The 21,384-nt window shown below is 44.1% G+C and overlaps 1 protein-coding gene across 2 annotated transcripts in view; it reads left to right on the top strand.

Moving 5' to 3' along the window:
- Window positions 1–4,122: 4,122 nt before the first annotated feature.
- The window catches only part of LOC119453125 (protein CLEC16A homolog), a 59,059-nt gene continuing 41,797 nt past the window's right edge, over window positions 4,123–21,384 (top strand). Inside the window, exons 1-6 of one of the 2 annotated variants that reach the window (XM_037715128.2) lie at window positions 4,123–4,184; window positions 4,347–4,427; window positions 6,462–6,567; window positions 9,084–9,146; window positions 15,903–16,023; window positions 18,047–18,233. In XM_037715128.2, coding sequence (XP_037571056.2) covers window positions 4,350–4,427; window positions 6,462–6,567; window positions 9,084–9,146; window positions 15,903–16,023; window positions 18,047–18,233 — 555 coding nt within the window. In that variant the 5' untranslated portion in view covers window positions 4,123–4,184; window positions 4,347–4,349. The remainder of the gene's footprint in view (window positions 4,185–4,346; window positions 4,428–6,461; window positions 6,568–9,083; window positions 9,147–15,902; window positions 16,024–18,046; window positions 18,234–21,384) is intronic. The other variant, XM_049667559.1, reaches the window with a different exon arrangement.

Below are 21,384 nucleotides of genomic sequence, written 5' to 3'. Positions count from 1 at the left end.
GAGCCTTAGCAGGCTGGATGAGTTTTTTCATGACCTCCTGAGCTTCAATCCCTCCTACAAAGAGCTGTGGAAAGCAGTCAGGCTGTTGCTTGTTTTGAACCATGGGCAAGCAACTGTCGAACGGGGGTTCAGCGTCAACCGCCAGATCTCCGTAGTGAATCTGAAAGGTTTGTCATACATTTCACAGCGTATCATATGTGACGCAGTGGACAGGGTAGGTGGAGTTTTGAATGTTCCTATAACAAAAGAACTCAGAATAGCTGTGTCCGCAGCGAGGCGGCATTACGGTGCACACTTGGAATCGGAAAAGGAACGGTACCAGGAAAACTCAAAGCAGACAAAAAGGCGCACAATCATGGAAGAAGTTGAGGGGTTGCAGACGAAGAAAAAGAAACTTGAGGCAGTCGTTGCCGATTTAACGGCCTTTGGAGATGGATATGCAGAAAAAAAGGCTGAGAGAACCGGTGACATCTCGTACGTGGTGAAATCAAACAGCTTGAGAAAGACCGCAAAAGGGAAGGCTGAAGAACTCGGCAGCATAAGACGCAAATAGAAAAGAAACAGAAAGACCTGCCCTGAGCTTCAAGATTTCATCTAGTCGAATGAAACTGTATGTTCACTAAGTCAAATAACTTTCCTTTGTTCTGTCCAATAAAATGTAACGTGTATGAACCACCGTATTAAATATTTAAATTTTTTGAAAGGTCCTTGAAAAGTCCTTGAATTTTTTCTTGGAAACCTGTACGAACCCTGTAAAAGCACTGTGTTTCGTGTCAGTCTCGAGTCTCTGCCATCCCAAATTTACCGCCTCATGTGTGTTGCTTGGTGTAAATATAAATCATTGTTAATAAACTGTGTGTGTGCGTATCCCACAAAAGCTGTGTGCTCAAAATTTTAAAAAATCCAGATTTTTGCAAGTATATTGTTGTTGACAGTGTAGTAAGGGCGATAAGATTATATTGACATTTAAAAAAAACAATGAAAAAGAGGGAAGTTGCTAGCGTATGGTAATAAAAAGACGCAGCTTGGAGTACTAATTTCTTGAAATTGGTGCAAGGCCTTAAGTTTCTTGTGAAAAGGTAATGCTTTGAGTACAGCCTGACTTCAGTTCTACAATCTAGAGGAGGAGTGTGGAAATTAAATTTACAGACTATGAATGTTAAAAAAAAAGACTAGCTTCGAAGGGAATTGTGAAACTTGCTTGGAGTCTGTTTAATTAAAAAAAAAAGGCTTATCTATGTTATCTAATACATCCAGTCAACGCATGATAAATATTCAGGGTTCGCACAGCCCCTTGAAATCCTTGAATATCCTTGATATTGACAGTATAAGTTCAAGGGCCCTTGAAACTACTTGAATACCCGTGAGCTCCTTGTAATCCTTGAAAATCCCGTGGGATTTGTTCCGCTAGAGGAAATTAACGATGTACCTCCGCAAGTCATGCTGATATTTAGGGCCCTTTCGCTTACGAATGCCCATGAAAACAAGCTGTGTTGACTAAAGGGCAACATCAGGAAGTTTCGGTTTTAAATCTCGCAGCCCCTACGTCGTCTGGCAACTAATATGCATTGGAAATCCAATCCAATGCGAGGCATATCGCTCGCTCCGCTTGCGTATAGTGCCTAGAATATACTCTAGTGTGCCGTCCACCGAGCGTCTCCACACGGGACGGTGGCGCGGGCAGTGATGCCTGTCGCCGCGGGCCACCAGACGGCGATGCCTGTCGGCACCATGCTAAATCCTGCGGTGTTCCGACTCGCGTTCGTTTGCGATGCGTTGATTGCTACCCGTCGATTGCAATGTGTAGTTCATTTCTCGCCTTGCTGCCGCTTTCGTTGCAGTCTTTTCTTCTTGTGAGTGAGTTTTTTGCATCTATGTGTGCACTCGTCTGTCTAAAGAAACTTTGAACAGGTCGCGAAACCGCGATTTCCCAGAGACGCGGAAAGAAACGGCTCATCTCACTACCCAGCGTGTCCGCAGACCCCGAACGTATTGCGGATTGGGACAAGAACATAAGAGGCAGATCGCCGGGCAAATGGGGAGACTCGCGTCGTGTCTTGCCTGAAGTCCGCCCATGTCTCAGCATGGTCCAGCACAGTCTCGAAGTGCAGCGCACCAAGCGGCCGGCGGCGGCAGGCATCACATTCGGTGCTACCGCGACACCCGCTCTCGGCACACTAGTAAGTGTCTTTTAGGTACTATAGTCGGGCCGTTTGTCGGCCTCGTGCGCACCATTTCAGCGAAGTTCGCGTTTGCTTTTTGTGTTTACTTTGACAAGATGCCAGGCAGGAAGTGCAAGTTTCAGTCTGAGTGGCTGCAACATACGGACTATGGTCACTGGGTGAGACTGGAACCAAGCGATCCTTATCGAGCAATGTGCACATTATGTCAGAAGACGGTCGACATTGCAACGATGGGGGAATCTGCCTTGAAGAGCCACCAGAAAGGCGCGAAGCACCGATCTAAAGCTGCAGCAGGTGAGGGCTGCTCATCCGTCGCAAGTTTCATGCAAGTGGCAAATCTGTCGTCCGAGGCTGCTTGTCAGTGTGAAAGCACGGCAACTTCCTCTCGGACTGCGACACTTGACGAAGACTGCAGAAAGCATGATTCCGTGATCGAAGCCGAGATTTTGTGGTTGATGAAAGTTGGCGATGAAAGCGCTCGTCCTTGTGTCTCCTTTTCTTCGTCCCTGTTTGTTTGCGCGCAAAAATTTAAGAAGCTGAGAATATCTTAAAAAGCGGAAAAGCGAGTACCAAGTGTGTTCTTGACTTTAGGAGCGAGTATCGTAAGTTCATTGTGAACATGATCCTGAAAATCATGGAGAGAAGTCCTCTTAGGTACCCTCTGGTTCGAGGGTTGTCATGTTTCGACCCCAGAGAGATGGCGAAGACAGAAATGTGCCTTGGGAAGCTGAAAGTTGTTCATAACTGTTTAATTGACAGTAAGCTTCTTTCTGAGCACAAGAGAGATATTGTGTGTGCACAGTACATTCAGTTCTGCCAAGAAAAGCGGCATGAACTGCAAAACTATGAAAGAGACCATGAACGCCTTGACGTTCTCTTCGTGCGCCTTTTGAAGCATGACCCGGCGTTCTCGATGTTATGGGAAGTACTGAAGGTCCTTCTCTTGCTTAGCCATGGGCAGGCTTCAGTAGAAAGAGGTTTCAGTGTAAACAAGCAGATCGCGGTCGAAAATATGGCAGAGCTCTCATATATCTCACAACGAGTCATCTGCGAGGCCGTGAAAACCCACGGTGGGCTGCTTAACGTTCCACTGTCGAAAGCACTGAAGTCATCAGTGCGCCAAGCCAGGCATAGGTATGCGCTATACATGGACGAACAGAAGAAGCAAGCTGTAGCTCAACAGGTAACCTTGAAGAGAAAAGCATTTGAGCTAGAGCTACAGAGCATGCAAGAGAAGAAGACAAAGCTCCAAAAAACTGTGAAGTGCTTGCAGGAGTCAGTGGATCGCTTTTCGGAAGACGCTGACGCAAAAAATGACCTGACTTGTCAAGGCAAACAGTTTCCGTCGAACAGCCAAAGAAAAAGAAGCGGAGATAACAGCTCTTGAAAGAGAAATTAATGCGAAAATAGGGCTCCTTTCCTAAGTCATGTGAGGAAATAAAACTACGCTAACACTCCTTGAATTCTGTCTTTTTGCATCCTTGAAATCCTTGAAATGTCCTTGAATTTCCAGCCAAATATTGTGTACGAACCCTGAATATTTCACATTCTGTAACCTGTTTGCAAAGTTGTCAATGTTTTCTTTCTTTGTCTACCCTGCTTAGACCTGTGTAGGGTCTGCACTACGTGATAAATTAAGGAAAGAGACAGCCATACCCTTTAAAAATAATAAAAAAAATCTATTTCTAGGGCTCATCATAGGAGCAGGAGGATTTTATAATTGACAGCTATGTTACCACCTTCCTTTTTTTTTTTTTGCAGCTGTACTTGAAAGTAATGTGAAAAGTATACTGGTAGATTTGGGGGCTAAAAATTTTTTTTTTCATACCATAATTGCTTGATGCCTGTCACTTTTCATTATATAAAGTCAGCCGAGTGTATTAAATGAGTTGGGGGAAGGAGGTCTATATATATTTTTTTCTCGTTATTTCAGATTACCTCTTGTCCAACAACCATGTCAACTCCATCATAGTGCACAAGTTTGACTTTTCTGATGAAGAGGTGAGCTCAGAATGTTTTCCTTGCAGTTTGCAACAGAAAGTTGCATCGTGCAGAAAAATTTTTTTTTCTTCTCACGTGTCAACTTAAAAGTGTTTTGCAGTCATGCTCTGAATAAGTTTAACTCCCCCTCCCTTATCTGTTTCTTTTTGCTTTTTTTCCCAGGTGATGGCATACTACATATCTTTCCTGAAGACCCTCTCCCTCAAGCTCAACAATCACACGATCCATTTTTTCTACAATGAGGTGAGAGGAAACGCAGGGTTCAGAACACTCGAAAGCCCTTCAACATCGAAATTTCATTTTCAATGCGTTAAAGGCGCTTAAACTTGTCCGATTGCTTGAACAGTGCTTGCATTTCGTTTTCACCTGAGCATATTTACTGGCATATCTTTTTGGGTTTTTATTTTTGTGGTAAATGAAGGGCCTGTCCTTGAGGCCCTATGGAAAAAAAAAAAAGATCCTTCAGAGACGTATGCCAATCTGACAACTGATGCATCAGACAGTGAAGCTATACGAGTGGTTTGGTTTGTCACAACCTTCATAACTACTAGCTGTCTGTCTGCTGGCTGCATTGCTGCTGCGTTTCAGTGCAGTCGTGGCCGACTGTTCTTAGTGACGGTCTTCCGTGCTGGCTGCGATGCAGAACCACGTTGTCAGCTTTCACTAAGCAGTCTGCGTCAGAGCCGTCACTAAGAACAGCCAGCCACGAGCGCACTCGAACGCAGCAGCAAAGTTGCATTGCAGCGGGAGGGTGGTAGCTTTCACCACCGCAGCCGTACAAACTGAAGCGACATAGATACGTAATTTTACGGCTCTTGTGTGGCTGACGTGCAGTCGTAATGCCGAGACCTTCGCAAGATGGCTGGCTGCCGCAGTAGTTTCCGAAGTTTATGCTTCCAGCCAAAAAGAATGCTTTGCTCTCGTGTGTGTGCAGAATACAGTCACATCCCGCTGGTAGTAAAATATATCGCAAGCTCCCGAATAAAAAATGGTGGCTGCGCTTGCAGTTTCAAAATGTACACCGCCGCATTTCATTCTTTAGATGTAGGTATGTTCTAATGCAAGTTTGCAGCTAGGTGCGGGAGTGCACCGGGAGCAAGAATGGCACTGAAAATCTGGTTTTCGGACCAGAGTGCTGCTGATATGTAACTGTTGAATGTGGTTAATTTTTTAGCGTTTTTAAGGGCGAGTCCATATATAATGAACCATGGATATGGGTAACCACTTTTTGCAAAACTATCGAGTGCGTCATAAACACGTTCGACTATATTCGAAAACAATTACCATTGAATATAGAATAGAATACTGAATATTCTTTCTGCAACAAAGCAGGAAGTGCTCATATGGGAGCAAAAAAATTCGCCAAAGACTACGATGCTCCCTAATGCGAAATTTGAGCGCAGATTTATACGTCTTTTCATTTCGCGATATATTGGCTGGCACGGACAATCTGTCTCGTGCGGCACGTTCCAAACGAAGCGAAGTGTGGCGCGGCTGCCTCACTAATTGGAAGATTGCGACAGGCAGCGTGTGGCTGATGCGTGGGCGTGATTCACAGCAGCCGCCGCAGACAGACCTCTGCTCGTGCAGCGCTTTGGTGAACAGACGGCACGTAGAGTGCCTCGATGCGCGCCGCTGGGAATGGAGCAGAGGCGAGTGAGCGCATCGAGGCACCCTAACTAAGCATGCTACTCTGGCGCCATCTTGTATTGCCATAGTCTGTCTTGCGTGGCACTACGATTTTCTTCTCACGCTTTCGCCATACCCTCCTCCTCGCTCTCTCTTCACTCTTGCAGTCTTTCATTGCCCGCTGTGCTCCGCGTTCGCTCTCGTCTTTCGCTGTGCTCGTTCGCTCGGTTACAAGGTATAACGCCGCCGCTCGCCGCAGAAACGGCCGTCTGAGAGCTGCGCTCTAAAAATCTTTGTTCTGACACTTTCTTATGCTTGTTCAGTCATCTGCTGAGCTCCTACTCATTGCAAGGCCCAATATAGCATCATAACAGATTAATGAGCCAGCTGGAGTGTGTCGTATGCAACTTACAAGTTTACAAGATAAAATTTGAATGTACTGTGCTTATAAAAAGTATCTTCGTGTCAGCTGCGTCTTCATTATTATGAGGTCCAACTGTATTGTAGTGACATTTATCTATTGCACAATTGATGTTGGTCAGTTAGCTACTTGCCTTGAATCTCCTGCGTGTTTCTTATCTTTTCTTATAATTTTTGATTGGAGACGACTTTCACTGGAACACCCACCCTGTATATACCCTCTCGCAGCACACCAATGACTTTCCTTTGTACACCGAGGCCATCAAGTTCTTCAACCACAACGAGAGTATGGTGCGCATTGCCGTCCGCACCCTCACCCTGAATGTCTTCAAAGGTGAGGCAGCGGTTCACACTTGCACTATCCAAATGCTGTTGCCTCCACATTGAGTAGGTAATTTGTTGCAGGCTGCTTTTGTGAAAGCTAGTTCACTCGTATGTGTTTTAACAAGCAGGTAACAAGCTATGAATTTGAGTAATTCGTTCTTATGTTACGGAAACACAGGCTTATTTAATGACCTTGTGAGCCTAAATTTTTTTTATAGTCCATAGACTGACCTATATGGGCAGTTTCAGTTGCCACGCACTTGTGTCATGTGCTTCAACAGGCACGACAGTAAGTAAACACACTGCAAAAGTTAGGGAAATTGGAACCATTTCTTGCTTGTTTTGAACGTACAAAGTCTTTAGGACCCGCCGTGGTTGCTTAGTGGCTATGGTGTTGAGCTGCTAAGCACGAGGTCGCGGGATCGAATCCTGGCCACGTAGGCCGCATTTCGATGGGGGCGAAATGCGAAGACACCCGTGTACTTAGATTTAGGTGCACTTTAAAGAACCCCAGGTGGTCCAAATTTCCGGAGTCCCCCACTACGGCATGCCTCATAATCAGATCGTGATTTTGGCACGTAAAACCTCATAATTTAATTTTTTTTTAATGTCTTTGGGAGGCAGTGATCAGTATTCTTAAGGCATAACATAATTTACTCTAGATAATCCATCTTCTAGGGATAAAGAAAAACAGCAGATGGACTAGATTGATGCATTTACCATTGGCTCTTACATTGGGTGAAGTGAGGGAATGCATGCCGTTGTAGCTTTGCAACATTGATGCGTGGTTACTGATAATTAGTGTGGTAGCGCACATGCAAAAACGAACAGAAAGGACAATACAAAACAAGTGCCAACTCGCAACTGAAGAAATTAATTGAAAACGAAGCACCTTAAGATTTAGAAAGAGCTGGTCGCAAGGACTCGAACCCTTAGTCGGGCATTCACGTGGGGGAGAAATCCGGCTCCCCTGCTGCAAGGTGACCACAGCACGTGATCACTATGTCGGGCCTTCGTCAGGGGGTGCGGCTTCTCGTAATTCCCTGTAGGCACAGAGATGTGTTCGCTTGAGAGCTACAAACGCTCCCCCATCCCGGTGGAGGAAGAAGTGTCAACTCTTCGTGCATGCATCTGTTCGGCAGCGGCACGTGACCTTGGTGCTCGTAGGGGAGGGAGAGGTGGCTCGCTAGAAACGGCGTCATGTATGGCCCCACACCACATCACGATGTTCCTCCCATAACCCTCGGGGATTTCTCCCTCAGTGCAAATACTGCTTTAGCAACAGTGTTGTATAGGTGTGTACAAGGAGGAACCAAAGCCACATAGCCAACAAAACAAAACCAGCGGTTAGTAGGTATCTTTTGTGGCCTTTGCGTTGCTTTGGGATGCTATGCCCAGTCAATCAATCAATCAATCATAAGCAGTGGCTGTCAGCGCTGGTTTGTTTGCATAGCCACCTTTCGGGGGGGGCAGTCGGTACAATCGACAGACCAAGCATTTCGCGTCTGGAAGAGGGAAGTCGGCATTCCATCGGCGGCTCTTTCGGAACAAAAGTTGTCTCACCTTCATGACGTGTGGGTGGGCACCTTGCTTGATATTCTTTTTTGTATTGTTTTGTTTGTCTTTAATTTTTTTTTCTCTCAGTTTGCTTTTATTGTGCTTGTGGCATTGGTACTTCTTTTGCCCGCTTGGATGTTTCATTGTGCATAGTTTTCAGTGAACTTTTTGCGATGAATTCTTTGCTGCACTCGGCGACGACCAAGTACACTACCTGTCCCGACTTCATAACTTCTTGTCTCTCGCGTCCTGTATGGAAGGTAAAAGAGTCAGCGCAGAAGCAGTGCAGCCGTGGCTGTACTTGCATTGGGAAGCACAATGTACTGGCATCATGGTGCACAATGCAGTCATAAACCAGCAATGAGATGAAAGAAGTTAGGCAGGGTTGGCAGCTTTTCATTGTCTGTGATTGAGTAGCTGCACAAATTTGTGCAGATCTTCCTGAACTGCACGGTAGTGCGATTTAACACTTGTGTGGTCCTGTCTGTTCGTTCTATACTTGTTCTAGTGTCACACTGTTTTCCGTCAACTGTCAATCTGTACCGCCTAGCCTGACCGTCCCATTTTTTTATAATATTCATGCATTTGTGTAAATGGTATTTCAAACTAGTTCGTTCACAGTTTGAACTAAGTTTTACAGCTGAACTGCAGACGACAGACAGAGGGGAGTCCCAAGCCGGTTTATCGTACGGAATTCTCTTACTCGATTCTGTTGCTTTCATCTCATCCGTCGTTCATGACCGGCCAATCCCGGTGATAACGTGGGCAGAGTGTTGCTCAGATCATAGACAGAGTACGAAAAGGGGTTGCGTTGGGATAGAATAGTTATATTGTCCCGGCTCTAGTCTCTCTTGTGTCTGTTGTTGTCTGCTGTTCAACCGTCAAGCACGACTCAAACGTTTGTTTAGCCTCACTCTTAGTTGACAGGCAGCTCAGGGAGACTTCTTTTTGGAATCCATCCCATTGCAGAAGCTAATGCCAGCAGGCCCGAAGGCATGCTGCAATCCAAACATAAGAGAAAAAATGGACGTGGTAAGCATAAACTGGCTGCTCGTGCAAAGCAGACGCAAATTGCTGTTGTACCTTCTGTTGGGTGTCCCTCACCACTGGTTGAAATGACGACCACACACACACACACTGCATGACACCTGTCATCTCAAATTATGTCTTCATGGTTTTGGCAGATAACATTGGGAGCTTGCAGGCTGTTGAGGCTTCACTTTTTGCCGCCAGGTGCTGCTGTGCTCGCATTGTATGTGTAACAGACATTGCTGTTGCATCTTTTGTTGTGCGTTTCACCACTGCGATCGTGAGGGCACAATTTTTTTTTTGCATGACCCCAATTGGCTCATTGTGTTGATGTTTAGACAGAAACTGGGGACTTTTGTTTGTGTATTTGTTTCTTTATTTGTCTCCCTTAAATGGGAAATGTCTGAATGAAGCTGTTTGCATGTTTTGTTTGCTAGATTTCATTACCTTTCAAGCAATGTTGTAGTATTATGAAAGCAATTTGCTAAATGCATTTTTCTAATCACTAATATAAATCAGTGTGGAAGTTATTAATAACCACATGAAGTCACACTAGGGGTGGCCATATTGTATACAAAAAATAGTTGTATATTTGAAATGAATGTACTTGAGGGACATTAGGTTGTTACCTAAGGGATTTTAAAAAAATTATATAGTAAGACTTTGAAGATCATTTACCAGTGTCAGTTTTCATACGCTCATGCCATTGTATAGGCAATTTTTTTCTGACTGTCTGAATAAAGATTGTACCATGGTTACGTTTAACAAAATTCTGTGTTGATATGGGAAGCAAAATGAAGTAAATGTTCTGGGCACGTCTTAAGTATTCCACAACTTTTGTGACGTTGAGAGAAAACAATTGCTGGCATTGCTTTCTAGCCATGTACATCACCCCACATTAATTTCTATAAGTGCAAGAAACGTTTTCCATGACATTAAGGCACAATCATGAAACTTGCAGGGCATAGTGAAGACCCTCAATATGCGCGCACTGACATTTGTATTGTCTTAATAGAATTTCACGGGGGTCATTTACTGTACGCATGCATGTCCTAGGGTTTAAGCAGCACGACAGTATGCTTGGTGCAATCGATTTATTCCCATAGTGTCTGTGATAGTGTATGTATGAGAAATTATACATAAGCGCCCTGTGATTCTCGGCACACCCTCTGTCTTTACGCTACCATATGTTAGCTATGCGCAAGTAAAAGGTCCTGTACCGAATGTAGATATTTTAATACTCTTCAGTCGTAGATCTTAAGCATACGCATCTAGGCTGAAGGCGCGAGATATTAAGAAAACGTGGATAAGTGCTGGTAAGTAATAGTGCAGTTTGTGTGCCTCGTGGACAACGGAGGATCATCTGGTTTCGAGGCAGGTTTACGTGGCTTTGTACTGGGTTTCCAAATCTGCTTGAAGGAAGCACCCAGAATCAAATTTCCACGGCATATTTATCTTTGTGTATCCACAAATGTGCGCCATTGACCTGTCGTGTTCTTGTCGAAACCACGGAGACCACAAAGTAACGAGACGTTGCTGCATGGAACACTATGTGAGGATGCAGTCACAAGTGAAGGGAATGTCGGAGTGGCAGGCTGAATTGCTTTCATGAAGAAAGGAGCTTTCTTTCAGAAACAGAAAGGCAGATTTCGTCTTAGTGCAGAAATGAATCAAATGAAACAGTGCATCATATGAATGTTGGTAATGAACGAACCTAGTAGTGTGATTCTGGACAGATCCAAGTGCATCGATGAGAGATATGCCTGATGCAAGTTCCACACAGCAGACGCATATTCCAATTTCAGTTGGAACAAGCAATTAGTAGGCAAGGAATATCGTGTTCTATGGGGCTTGACGGCAATTACACTTCAGGAAACATAGGGTCTTGATTAAAAGGTGGTATGATATTTGTTAATGTGCGTATGCCAGCACAGGTTATTGCACATAGCAATGAGGGGACTTATTGATGGGAAGCACTTTCAAGCATGGAGCACCTGTCTCATGAATAATTCGTCTGTTGCTCCTCTGTCATGCTTTTCTGTCGAAGATGAACGTCGACCAACTAGCCCACCCCTCACTTATGCTAACTTTCTTGGTGAATCGTATTGTCATGTGACCTTGGCAATGATGGTTGCGACCAAAGAACAAGACTGGCATGTGCACGATTGGGATCACACCCGTGGCCTTGTATGCACTTCCAATGTTCCTGTTATTTAAAGATTGAAGGTTCGGCACTGCACCTGAAATCTGACACTGGGCTGGACTGTGAACTGGTGACAGTGTTTTTGGTGGCACTGCTCTTGATTATTGCAGTACCGTGAACTGCATTTAGTGCAAAATTGATGCATTGTGTAGGGCTCTGAAATAGCAGTACTGAGTTGTTATCAACACTTCGAATTGCATCAACTAGGACATCTAGACGACAAAATTGATGTGTTTTACACGGCTGGGAACTTGCAATACAGGGATGTTATCGCATACCTAACAACTCTCCCGGCTTGTCCGAGAGACTCCCGTATTCCTGCCAATCCTCCCGATTGTATGGATGTGGCCATAAATCCATAAATCTTCCAAAACACTGCCCAATCCCCCCACACAAGAAAAAAGAAAAGAGAGAGAAGAAACTGGGTTATGCAGCACAGCCGCATCATAATTGCAATCATGTGCGAGATAGCTAGCCAAAGTTAGATTTAAATGGAAGCTATTTGTGTGTAGGCAGTGCAGGCCTAACTCAGTTTGCTTTAGGCCGAGATATGCATTGAGTGCGAATGAAGCATATGTCTAATATAATGGCCAGTTTTGTGAAATTAGCTTTGCCGCATTGTGGCAGTGTTATGCAGTGAAGCATATTGAAAGTGGAAAGGGGTGACTGTTATGAGACATAGTACGTGTTCTTTCATTATGTGTGTGCACGCGTCGTCTCTGTTCACAGTACGAGTGCAGAGTCATCTAATAACTGTACTGGCAGTCATTCAGAGCTGTTCCTGATGTTGCTGTGGCTCACAAAAAAAAGAAAGAGAGAGAAAGAGAGAGTTTTTCTTCAGTGGAAATAAAAATAGGCAGATGATAATGATGGTTGTGTTCTGTGCAATGTAAAAAAAATATAAATAGATATCAGTTTTGCCCAGCCTGTATGTCTTAATGGATCTTGTTCATTGTATTGTGATAACCGCACCCTCTCTGCAGGGCTGTTATTATAGCAGCTCTGTGTTGGCTTTTATCACAATGCAGCATTGTTGTGATTACAGTCCTGTATAGTAATTTACAACCGTGTGTTACATATCAATGCTGTCCAGTCTGGGTGTCTTAATTTATGCAGTGTTGTGAATAAAGACATAGACTGGCGAAATTTTTTTATTCAGGGCTGCGAAATAACAATACAGGCTGTTACCACAATAGCGCTTTATTGTGATAACAGCCTCTAAACAAGGGTCTAATCACGTTGCTAGGAATTGAATCAATTATGACATTCAGATAAAACTGAGATGCTTTACAGGGCTGTGATGTACTAAAAATTTGCGGGTATGAACTCTGTAAAAATTGCATAAACAGAGTAAAAATTTAACATAAATTGTAAACTGATGCATTATGTTCTTCTTGAAATTCAGCAATTTAGGTGATTTTTGTAACAACTCTGAGGGCCTAAATAAAAGGAATCTCCTGACAATCTCTAGGCTTGCAACATTCTTTTTTTGATGTGCAACAAATCTTGTTTGAATCAGTTCAGTTTAGTTGTTGCCTGACGAGAACATTTCCACATTTCAAGCATGGCCAAAGAGGAAAATTGGAATTGGCCCCGAGCGAAAGCTTGCAGTTAGCTGAAATTATGGGCTTCTGTGGACACTGACATAACTGTGGCCTAACCTTGATGCCTTGGAACCGCTGTGGACATGTCATGCAGTTTTGCTGTGTCATTTTGCCTACTTCCGATGGCCACTGACTTGTTGTGGCACTTGTAAGGAACTAAGCGTCACAAAGACTCAAGAGTCTTTGCAATGCTGTCGAGACATTTTTGTCAAGAAGTGGGAAACCCAGTGTTCAGTTTCAAATGCAGTGCAGCATTGTTCAAGCTGCTTGATGATCGGAGGATGAAAGGTTTGTGATTGGCTACTTGGGGACCTGTGGTTACACCAGTTCCTAGTCTCTCCTCTCTCAGTTGCAGCCGGTGTTAGTAGGTCACATGACAGCACGGCTTGTAGGTGCAGCAGTGCCTGTTTCAGTTTAAGAGCAGGAATCCCGCAGAGACATACAGCTGTGTGCTGTTGCAACGAACGCTGTGATTAGTCCAGTTGGTGTGGATATAGCTATAGCCAACGCAGAAGACGGATACACAAGTAACGGACGACGTAAGTGCTGTGTCGTCTGTCCCTCGTGTACCATGAACCATGATGTAACCATGAACCTGTGCTACTACACTTAGTGAGTAAATCAAGCAGCATGAGAAACTGGCAAGAGTTAACAAACTTGGTCCTCAGATCTTGAAAATTCTAGTAAGGATTGCGATCATTTGAACGTAGTTGGAAGTAGCAGCTACATTTTTAGTTTCTTGAGCAAAAGTTACCCTGAACGTGCACCCCGTAAGAAGTGATGGTTTATTTTTATAGTCTAGGTGCTATGAAAATGCATTTGTGCTGGCAACAAGGCATTCCAATTAATTGATTTTTCAACATTTCTCAATACCTTAAAAAAAAAAGATATTTTTGGTCATATACTTATGGTAAGGAGTAAAAAAACAATAAAGAAACAAGGGCACAACACGAAGGTGCCGCATCTCTCTCTTGACAGTGCATTGCTGTAAACACTCGCAAGTTATATAACTTGCGAGTGTGATTTTGGAACCACCGGTGGTCAAAATTTTGAGAAACATGCTAACGTTAAGAATACTAGGATGTGAACATCATTGTATATTAATTGTGATAATGGCTATACATTATTCGAGAACTATTCGATATTTGATTTGATTCGGTCTCAAAAATCGCTATTCGCAGACCCCTACAGATCCATCTTGGTGCAGGATAATTTCTTGAAACTTGCCAGGGTGACACATTGGTTTGCTTAGAACGTAGCATAGTACAAGTAAAAGTAAGTAATTTGTCTGCTTGGTAAGTTGGCGCATAAAAATATTATTCAATAGGAAATAAATTTTTCTGATTCACTTTGAACTTTGAAAAATGTGTTACTGCTCTCTGTTCTGATGCTCCTTTTAGCATCTTTTGGAGCCACAATTTCATGTTCGCGGCATGACATGTCGTCAGCAATGGCATTGGGTAGTCGGCATAGCACTTCTTGTTTCACTGAGGAAACGAGCCCTTGCTGAAATTTCAGGTGTGCCAGTTGAAACAGAAGGCTGTTGGGGATCGAGCGTTGAAGTAGCATACTTTCAATGTTCACGTGTGTATGCATGCATGCAGGGGTTCCAGATAGTGCTGCACGAGCCGTTAGTCAGGCATCTGGCCAACATAGTAATCCAGAACTGAGACATGAATGTGCTCTCCATCAATAAACGATTAACTAGACCTGAGCAGACACTGTTGAAACCTGCAACATCGTGGTAGGCTGCTGAGGGAACTTTAGAGCTTGGTCACGTCCAGTCTTTCGTGTTTGTCTTCTGGCTTGCACTGAGCTTCAACTGACAGTAAGCGCGACCACTTTGCTATTGCAGGAACTTTATTTATGAATGCAGCTTAGCTTGATGTTCCTCTTGTGTGTTCCCTGTTAAAAGCTGCATAAGAATGTTTGGTTGCTGCAACGATAGCAGCCACAGTGCAAAGGCACGTCGAGGATGTCGGGGTTCTGCTTTGTAGGAAATGGTGGCGCCAATGGCGCTACGCTTTGTCACTCCGTGAACCGCAGTTGTCGCACGCCTGCTCGATAACCATGGCTCGGTGCAAGCTCGAGAAAACCATGGACGACAACCACATGTACACTTGAAGAGCATTTATTACGCTTGCAAATGATACTTCAAGCAGGCCAGCTAGCTGTCACCGTGCCTGTGCGAAAGAGACGTGCTCGTATGCGAGATAAGCAATAGTGCACATGCTGGCACATGCGTTCACGCATATACAGTCAACCGCATCACTGAGGAACTCCTCGAAAAAAAATGCGCCAGGTAGAGAGGGGTTTCCGGCTTATTGGTTCTGGGGTGAGGGGGGTGGCCACCGCATCTGCCGTGGCAAAGCTTGGCTAACCACATTTGCGGAAAAGGGCAAGCGGCAGCAGTTATTACCGCATTCACAATTTTGAGGGGACCAAAAAAAAAAAGTTGGCCGATGTCATCGACATCTCGCATCACTTGCCCGGTGGCGCTGATAACACTAGTGCCTCCTGTGAGGAGCCCTGGTGAGGAAGGTGTCCCCATCATCCCTCAACCTGCTGCGGTTTGTTTGCCCGCTTGCGCGGGTGGCTGTCTTTGGATAGAAGCATTCCCGCAGCTTTCAAATGTGGAACTAGGACCACCAATTGAACGGGCTGCCGATAATCTACGTCAGAAATTAGTCAGCGTACACTCAAAACAAGATGCAGGAAAATACAATGCAGTGCGTGTTCTTAAGTGACTTTCCAATAGTTCAAATACTTTATCGCTGTGGATTAAACCACTATTTTATTTTTGTTTGTCATTTCTTCTTCATCATAGAGTGTAACACTGTTTTTCAAACTTTCGAAGCCGTGCATTGCTCTTGTTGGTGACGTCTCGGTTCCGCTGCGGTCTTTCTCCTCCTGTTTCCGCCCCCCCTCCCCTGCCTTCTATTTTTTCTGCAGTGGAGGACAGGGCGATGCTGAAGTTCATCCGCGACCGGACGGCCGCGCCCTACTTCTCCAACCTTGTCTACTTTATCGGCAAGCACGTCCTCGAGCTGGACAACTGTGCCATGCATGCTGAGTGAGCCTTCCTGTTTTTCTTTGAGTCTACCGAGTGGAAGAGCGTGACAGCAGGGCTCGCTAAGGTTCATCGGATAAATGCAACGGATGTATGAGGCTTAATAGCGCTTGTTGTGCTAGTTGGTTCATAGTTCAATGCAGACACGAGAAAGATGACAGAGGCTTCACCTTGCCGTTCCGTTGTAGCCTTGGTGGCTTATGTCCCATCTCTTTTGTGACTGTCTTTTTTAACAGAAATATTTTAGCTATATTAGTAAATTGCCCTTCTACAATACAAAAAAAAGGTGTGACGGTGTCATGCGCTTGCTGTCAAAAGTTCTTGTGACTGCTGTTGTCAAAACACTGCTGCCAGGCACAAGAAAAACTGGACACTGAATGAATGTCTCCGTTCGAAAGATAGTCTTTGCACTTTTTAGCCGTAAGAGGCCTATCAAGGCTGCAGCATGATGCGTAGAATAAGTGCACCGAAAAAATGTTATTTTCGACTGTGGCGAGCCGGTATTGAGTGGCAAGCCAAACTGAAACATGGTTTGGTGGTAAGGCAACGAAGGTGGCATATCTTCAACCACTGCGAGTCTGGATTGATTGGCAAACCAACACTGAAACACGGATTGGTGGATTACAACTTAATTACAGTCGGTGAATACTCGGAGTACAACCTGTGCAAAGCCCTGGCTGATGCCAAGAAGACATCGGTGCCGAGAGCCCACTCTGTCCAACTGTCAGTAGGGACATAACTAAAGAGCCAGTGTGTCTATGCAAAAGGCAGAGTAAGCCAGACCTCCTTGCATGCTGTTCAAAGATGCAGACATAGAATGCAAATGAATCATTCAGGGTGTCAGTGTAGAAGAGGTGCCCGAAAATGCAGTTCGTACTCCTGAGAATAGTGGAGACTGCAGCAACATTGGAGCATTGGCTGCGCTATAGTTCAATGAGGGTGCATGCAGCATCAGGAGTGTGCTTGATGAGCTGGAACTGGATTGTAGAGATCAGACGACGAAACATGTCTAGCAAGCAACCATAGGAAACATTTCACAAGCACAGACAGGGCCGCTTGTCAACTTTAAAGCTGCTAAAAAAAAAGACAACTTGAACCAATTGGGGGGTGGGAGGGCCAAGCATCTTCACGTTGATGAAGAGGGCCCAGCTTACGCAGTACGGTCCTTCGATTAATCATTATTCACTGTAAAGTGGCATGTTCTGCAACTTTTGAATTGATTTTTCTTAGCCTGCACTTTTTGGCAAAGCAACACCTTTAGGAAAAACTATAGTTTCCGAATGGCTTTACCAACAGCTACTTTTAAGGTGGTTTCTAGAGTGAAATTGTGTCAGGAACAATGATAAAGGGCCCATAGGTTTCCAAATTTCCTGTAACACAATGGAAATATTAGATATTTGACGTATGGTGACAATGCAAAAAAAAAAGGAACGGTCAAAACCGTTCGTTTCTGACGGGAGTTGGCGTTTAACGGGAGTTTTACAGAAATGGGCATAGAAAAAGCAAGTGGCTGTGCCCTTACCCTGCACTATAGACCACCTATAAGGTTTCGATAAGAAAATAATGAATATATTCATTATTTCTGAAATGATAGTTTTCCTAGCCACACACACTCAATGTGGCTCAACACAGTGACCATTAGTGATTTCTTTATTTGTGCCTGAGTAATGAAATTTAAAATGTCTTCTAACGATAAGAAGGTAAATGTTCCCACTAAATGTAATTAAAAATCGGTCAAATGGTTCAAAAGTTGACCCTTCTTCATCCTAGCATCCCCCCCACCCCTTCCCCTTATACATTTGTGAACGCATATGCCAGCATGTGTACTACAGTCAAACCTCGATATAACGAAGTTGCACTTGCACCAAAACACTTCGTTATGTCGAGAATTTCGTTAATTCAATAGAACTAAGATGGGCAAATAAGAATAGTTTGTTACATCGCAACTTTCGTTAAATCGAGGTTCGTTATATCGAGGTTTGACTGTATTGCATGTCTCACATGTGCGCATGTCTCTCTCGCACAGGCACGGCAACAGTACTAGACTGTCTGACCTGGTGGCCGAGCACCTGGACCACCTCCACTACATGAACGACATCCTGTGCCTTCACATCGAAGCCCTGAACGCGGTGCTCACCGACCACCTCCTCAACCGGCTCCTGGTGCCGCTTTACGTCTACTCGCTCGTCCAGGGACCCCACCCGTGCCTGGCGGTGAGTGTTCCGCATATATTGCGCCGACTTTCGTCTGCTTGCAAATTGTAGCACGTGCTTGTTGGTTCGGACAGTAATGGATTGGCCCGGCCGTCGGCTTATTCAGTGGACCACCCTTAATACACAGGGCGGAACAAATTATGGGGCATCGTGCGACTGCACATCATAGATAGCTGTTGGTAGCGCCTCATCTGTGATGAGCACGAACTGAAAATGCCGAACTATTTCTCACATTAGGATTCCGGATTCTGGTAGGCGAACATTGTGTATCTAACCTAGAATGCTTTTGCAGGTCTGGCAGCAACTGCTGTCCTTTTGCTGACAAGACCATTTTTGAGGAGACAAAAACTCGTCTGTTTCGACAAAATGTCAACCATTGAAACCAACCATTCTTTCTTTTTTTCGACCTTTAGGTATGCACTAATCTCAAACCCGTCTACTACTAACATTTGTGGTGAGTGTAGGGTACAGAGTAGTAGCATTTTTTTTTTTTTTTTTACTCGGTCATCTGCTAGCCTCATCTCTCATGTGTGGCTGCTCTTTCCAGCCAGATGGGCTGCGGGATTGTCTGCGGAGCTGTTTGTTGTGTGGATACACAATAAAGGGACTCAAAGCAGCAACATTAGATCAGTTTATATTGGCTAAGTATAGCGTGTTTTCCACTGACTGTGCCAGTTTACAAGTTGAAATTTCGACTATCTGTAGGCGAAGACTGTGTGTGGTTTCATTGTGTAAGATCGCAGGCATGCTTGAGGAAAACGCGGCTGCACATTTTTCCCGCGCTAAACCACATAGCGAAATCGGCTCTGTAGTGATCATCACTGAGCATGAGCAATATTCCCAGTTCGTACTGGCAGCTCGTGATATGCGAACAAATCCTGCTTGGGATGCTACCTAAAGTGTCTGTTTTGTTCTGACAGCCCCAATGAAGGGTTTTAGAATTCACGTCTGCATGCTGTCTGATAAAGGACCCAGGCTTTCACTGGCTGGCAACAGAATTTTTCCTCACCCACAGCCTATTTATTTATATAAACTAAATCTAAATAAACTCTCTTCAGTTGAAATTTGTCCTTGTGGACTGTACACCGCGTACAGACTACCTAAAAAAATATATATACATATTTTAAGCTTATATTGGGCCCTGCCGACTATACACTGGGTACCGACTATAGTCCATAAAGTACGGCATTTTCAAAACAATTTTTTAGGGTTGGGCAAATACCGAATAGTGCATTTCAAATCGAATATCAGAAAATTTATCGCAGTGTTTAATGCTTGCAATTCTTGGGCACGAAAACAGGGCTGCACATGTTCGGGAGTTTGCCTGCATTACATAACAAGAAATGTAGCAAGCTATTAGTGACCTAGGTACATAGCAACCAAGATATGCAGTACAATCCACTTTTATTAACCCTTTCAGGTGCCATTAGTTGTGTTGATTGCAAACTTACATCTTAGAATCATGAAGAGCTTACAGCTGCAGAACAGATCAAGAGTTTTCAGTTCTTTAGTTACGTTTTGTCAAGTTTACAGAATGTGGACTCCATGTGAAAACTCACTGCAGGAACATCAGATTTACGAACATCGACTTCATGTCTGCCAGGTTTGAAAAGCCTCCATCCAGCCACTCGAAAGTTATGATTGGCGCAACACATTGTGAAAAACAACAAAAGAAGTGAACCCACTACATACAATGACATACTCACACCGAACAAAATACCCAACCATCTACCTTCACGCTCGTTTTACTAAAATGATTTGCCTGTGTAATTCAAACTTGCAGCACTATTTCAGTCGGAAGCGTTTGAAGACACATTTTAAATATCCTTACTTTAATTGATGCTTTTGCTGTTCATGCACTATCTTGGTGTACACAGTTGTGTACAGAGTGTCTAAAAGGGTTGAAGGTAACTCCAAATTAGTTTGCCAGCACTGATTACAGCTCAGTTCTAGTATGTGAAGGTGTGGAAGATATTTTTTTTTTATCAATAAAATGTCTTGAATAGGATCAAGTGATTTTTTCCTTCTGAAGGTAAAGAATTGGTGACATTATGTTGTAGTGAATACTAATAGGATTCTCAGTTAAATAGTGACCTGTATTTTATGGAAAACTTTTATGGCATAGAAAGTTGTACTTTCCAGTTTTTCCTCCAAAATAAAAAAAAGCTTTCCCAATCTTACGGCAGGTGGCTTATTGCAAGGGCAATCTGCGTTACAGACAAAAGTGCGAACTGCACGTCACGTCGCTCGATCGCCATTCCACGCGTAGAAAGTGTTGGCGCTGTGTGGGTTGACCACAATCGGCGCCGACGCTAACGAGCAGACGGAGTTTCATTGCCAGGTTCAACGTGATTTCCCACCTGTCATTGATTATGAAATTGGGAGTGTAACATGGCAAAATGACTCAGGAGTACTAGTTAGGCCAGTAGTTATAAAAATGACTCTTATTAAAGTTTGAACTGGAGGAGTTAGACGGTCAGCTCTAATGTAAGAAATGAAATTGGTTGCAGGACGGGTTCATAATCACTTCCGGGATGATAAAAAAGGAGTGTAATAATAAAAAAAAATGCCATATCAGCTTATAAATGCTTATAAATTATAACAGCCCTAAACGAAAAAGTCTTCTTGGATGTATGCTAATTCGAGCAACTCATACATCCAAGAAAGCAAAGCTGCACAAGGGAATTTTCACGCTTCCTGAAAGTCTTAGGGTTCTGTTTTGCCAGTGTCCAAAATCTACCCAACACTCTGCGAACGCTTTGCTATATCCGGTGCGATTCCTTTGCTAAATATCAGAGTCTTTTCAAATACCCCAGCTTAGTACTTCTATTGTCTGTATTATATCTGACGCTTATGCCTGTAAGCTGCGCTGGCTCTACTGACACTGGCATCTTGCTGTGCACTCCCAACGGGCTGGCAGGGCTGGCTTGCTGGCTGTTGATCTGGCTCATCACCAATGCTGGTGTCTGGCTGTGCGTTTTCACCGACACTCTGGTCATTCCGCCGCTTTGGCGCTAAGACGCAGGCTTCTTTTCTGGCTCTTCTTTGACATTTGCAACAACCATGCTGCCACGCGCTACTATTGGCTGTCACTGCCGCCGCCATATGAGAACCATTGCGGAACTCCCCCTAACATTATTATGTTAAGGGG

The sequence above is a fragment of the Dermacentor silvarum genome, chromosome 5 (assembly GCF_013339745.2).
Source record: "Dermacentor silvarum isolate Dsil-2018 chromosome 5, BIME_Dsil_1.4, whole genome shotgun sequence".
NCBI classification, from domain to species: Eukaryota; Metazoa; Arthropoda; class Arachnida; order Ixodida; family Ixodidae; genus Dermacentor; species Dermacentor silvarum.
Note: the sequence above shows the minus strand (reverse complement) of the source record. Positions and strands in the feature narration are given on the sequence as shown.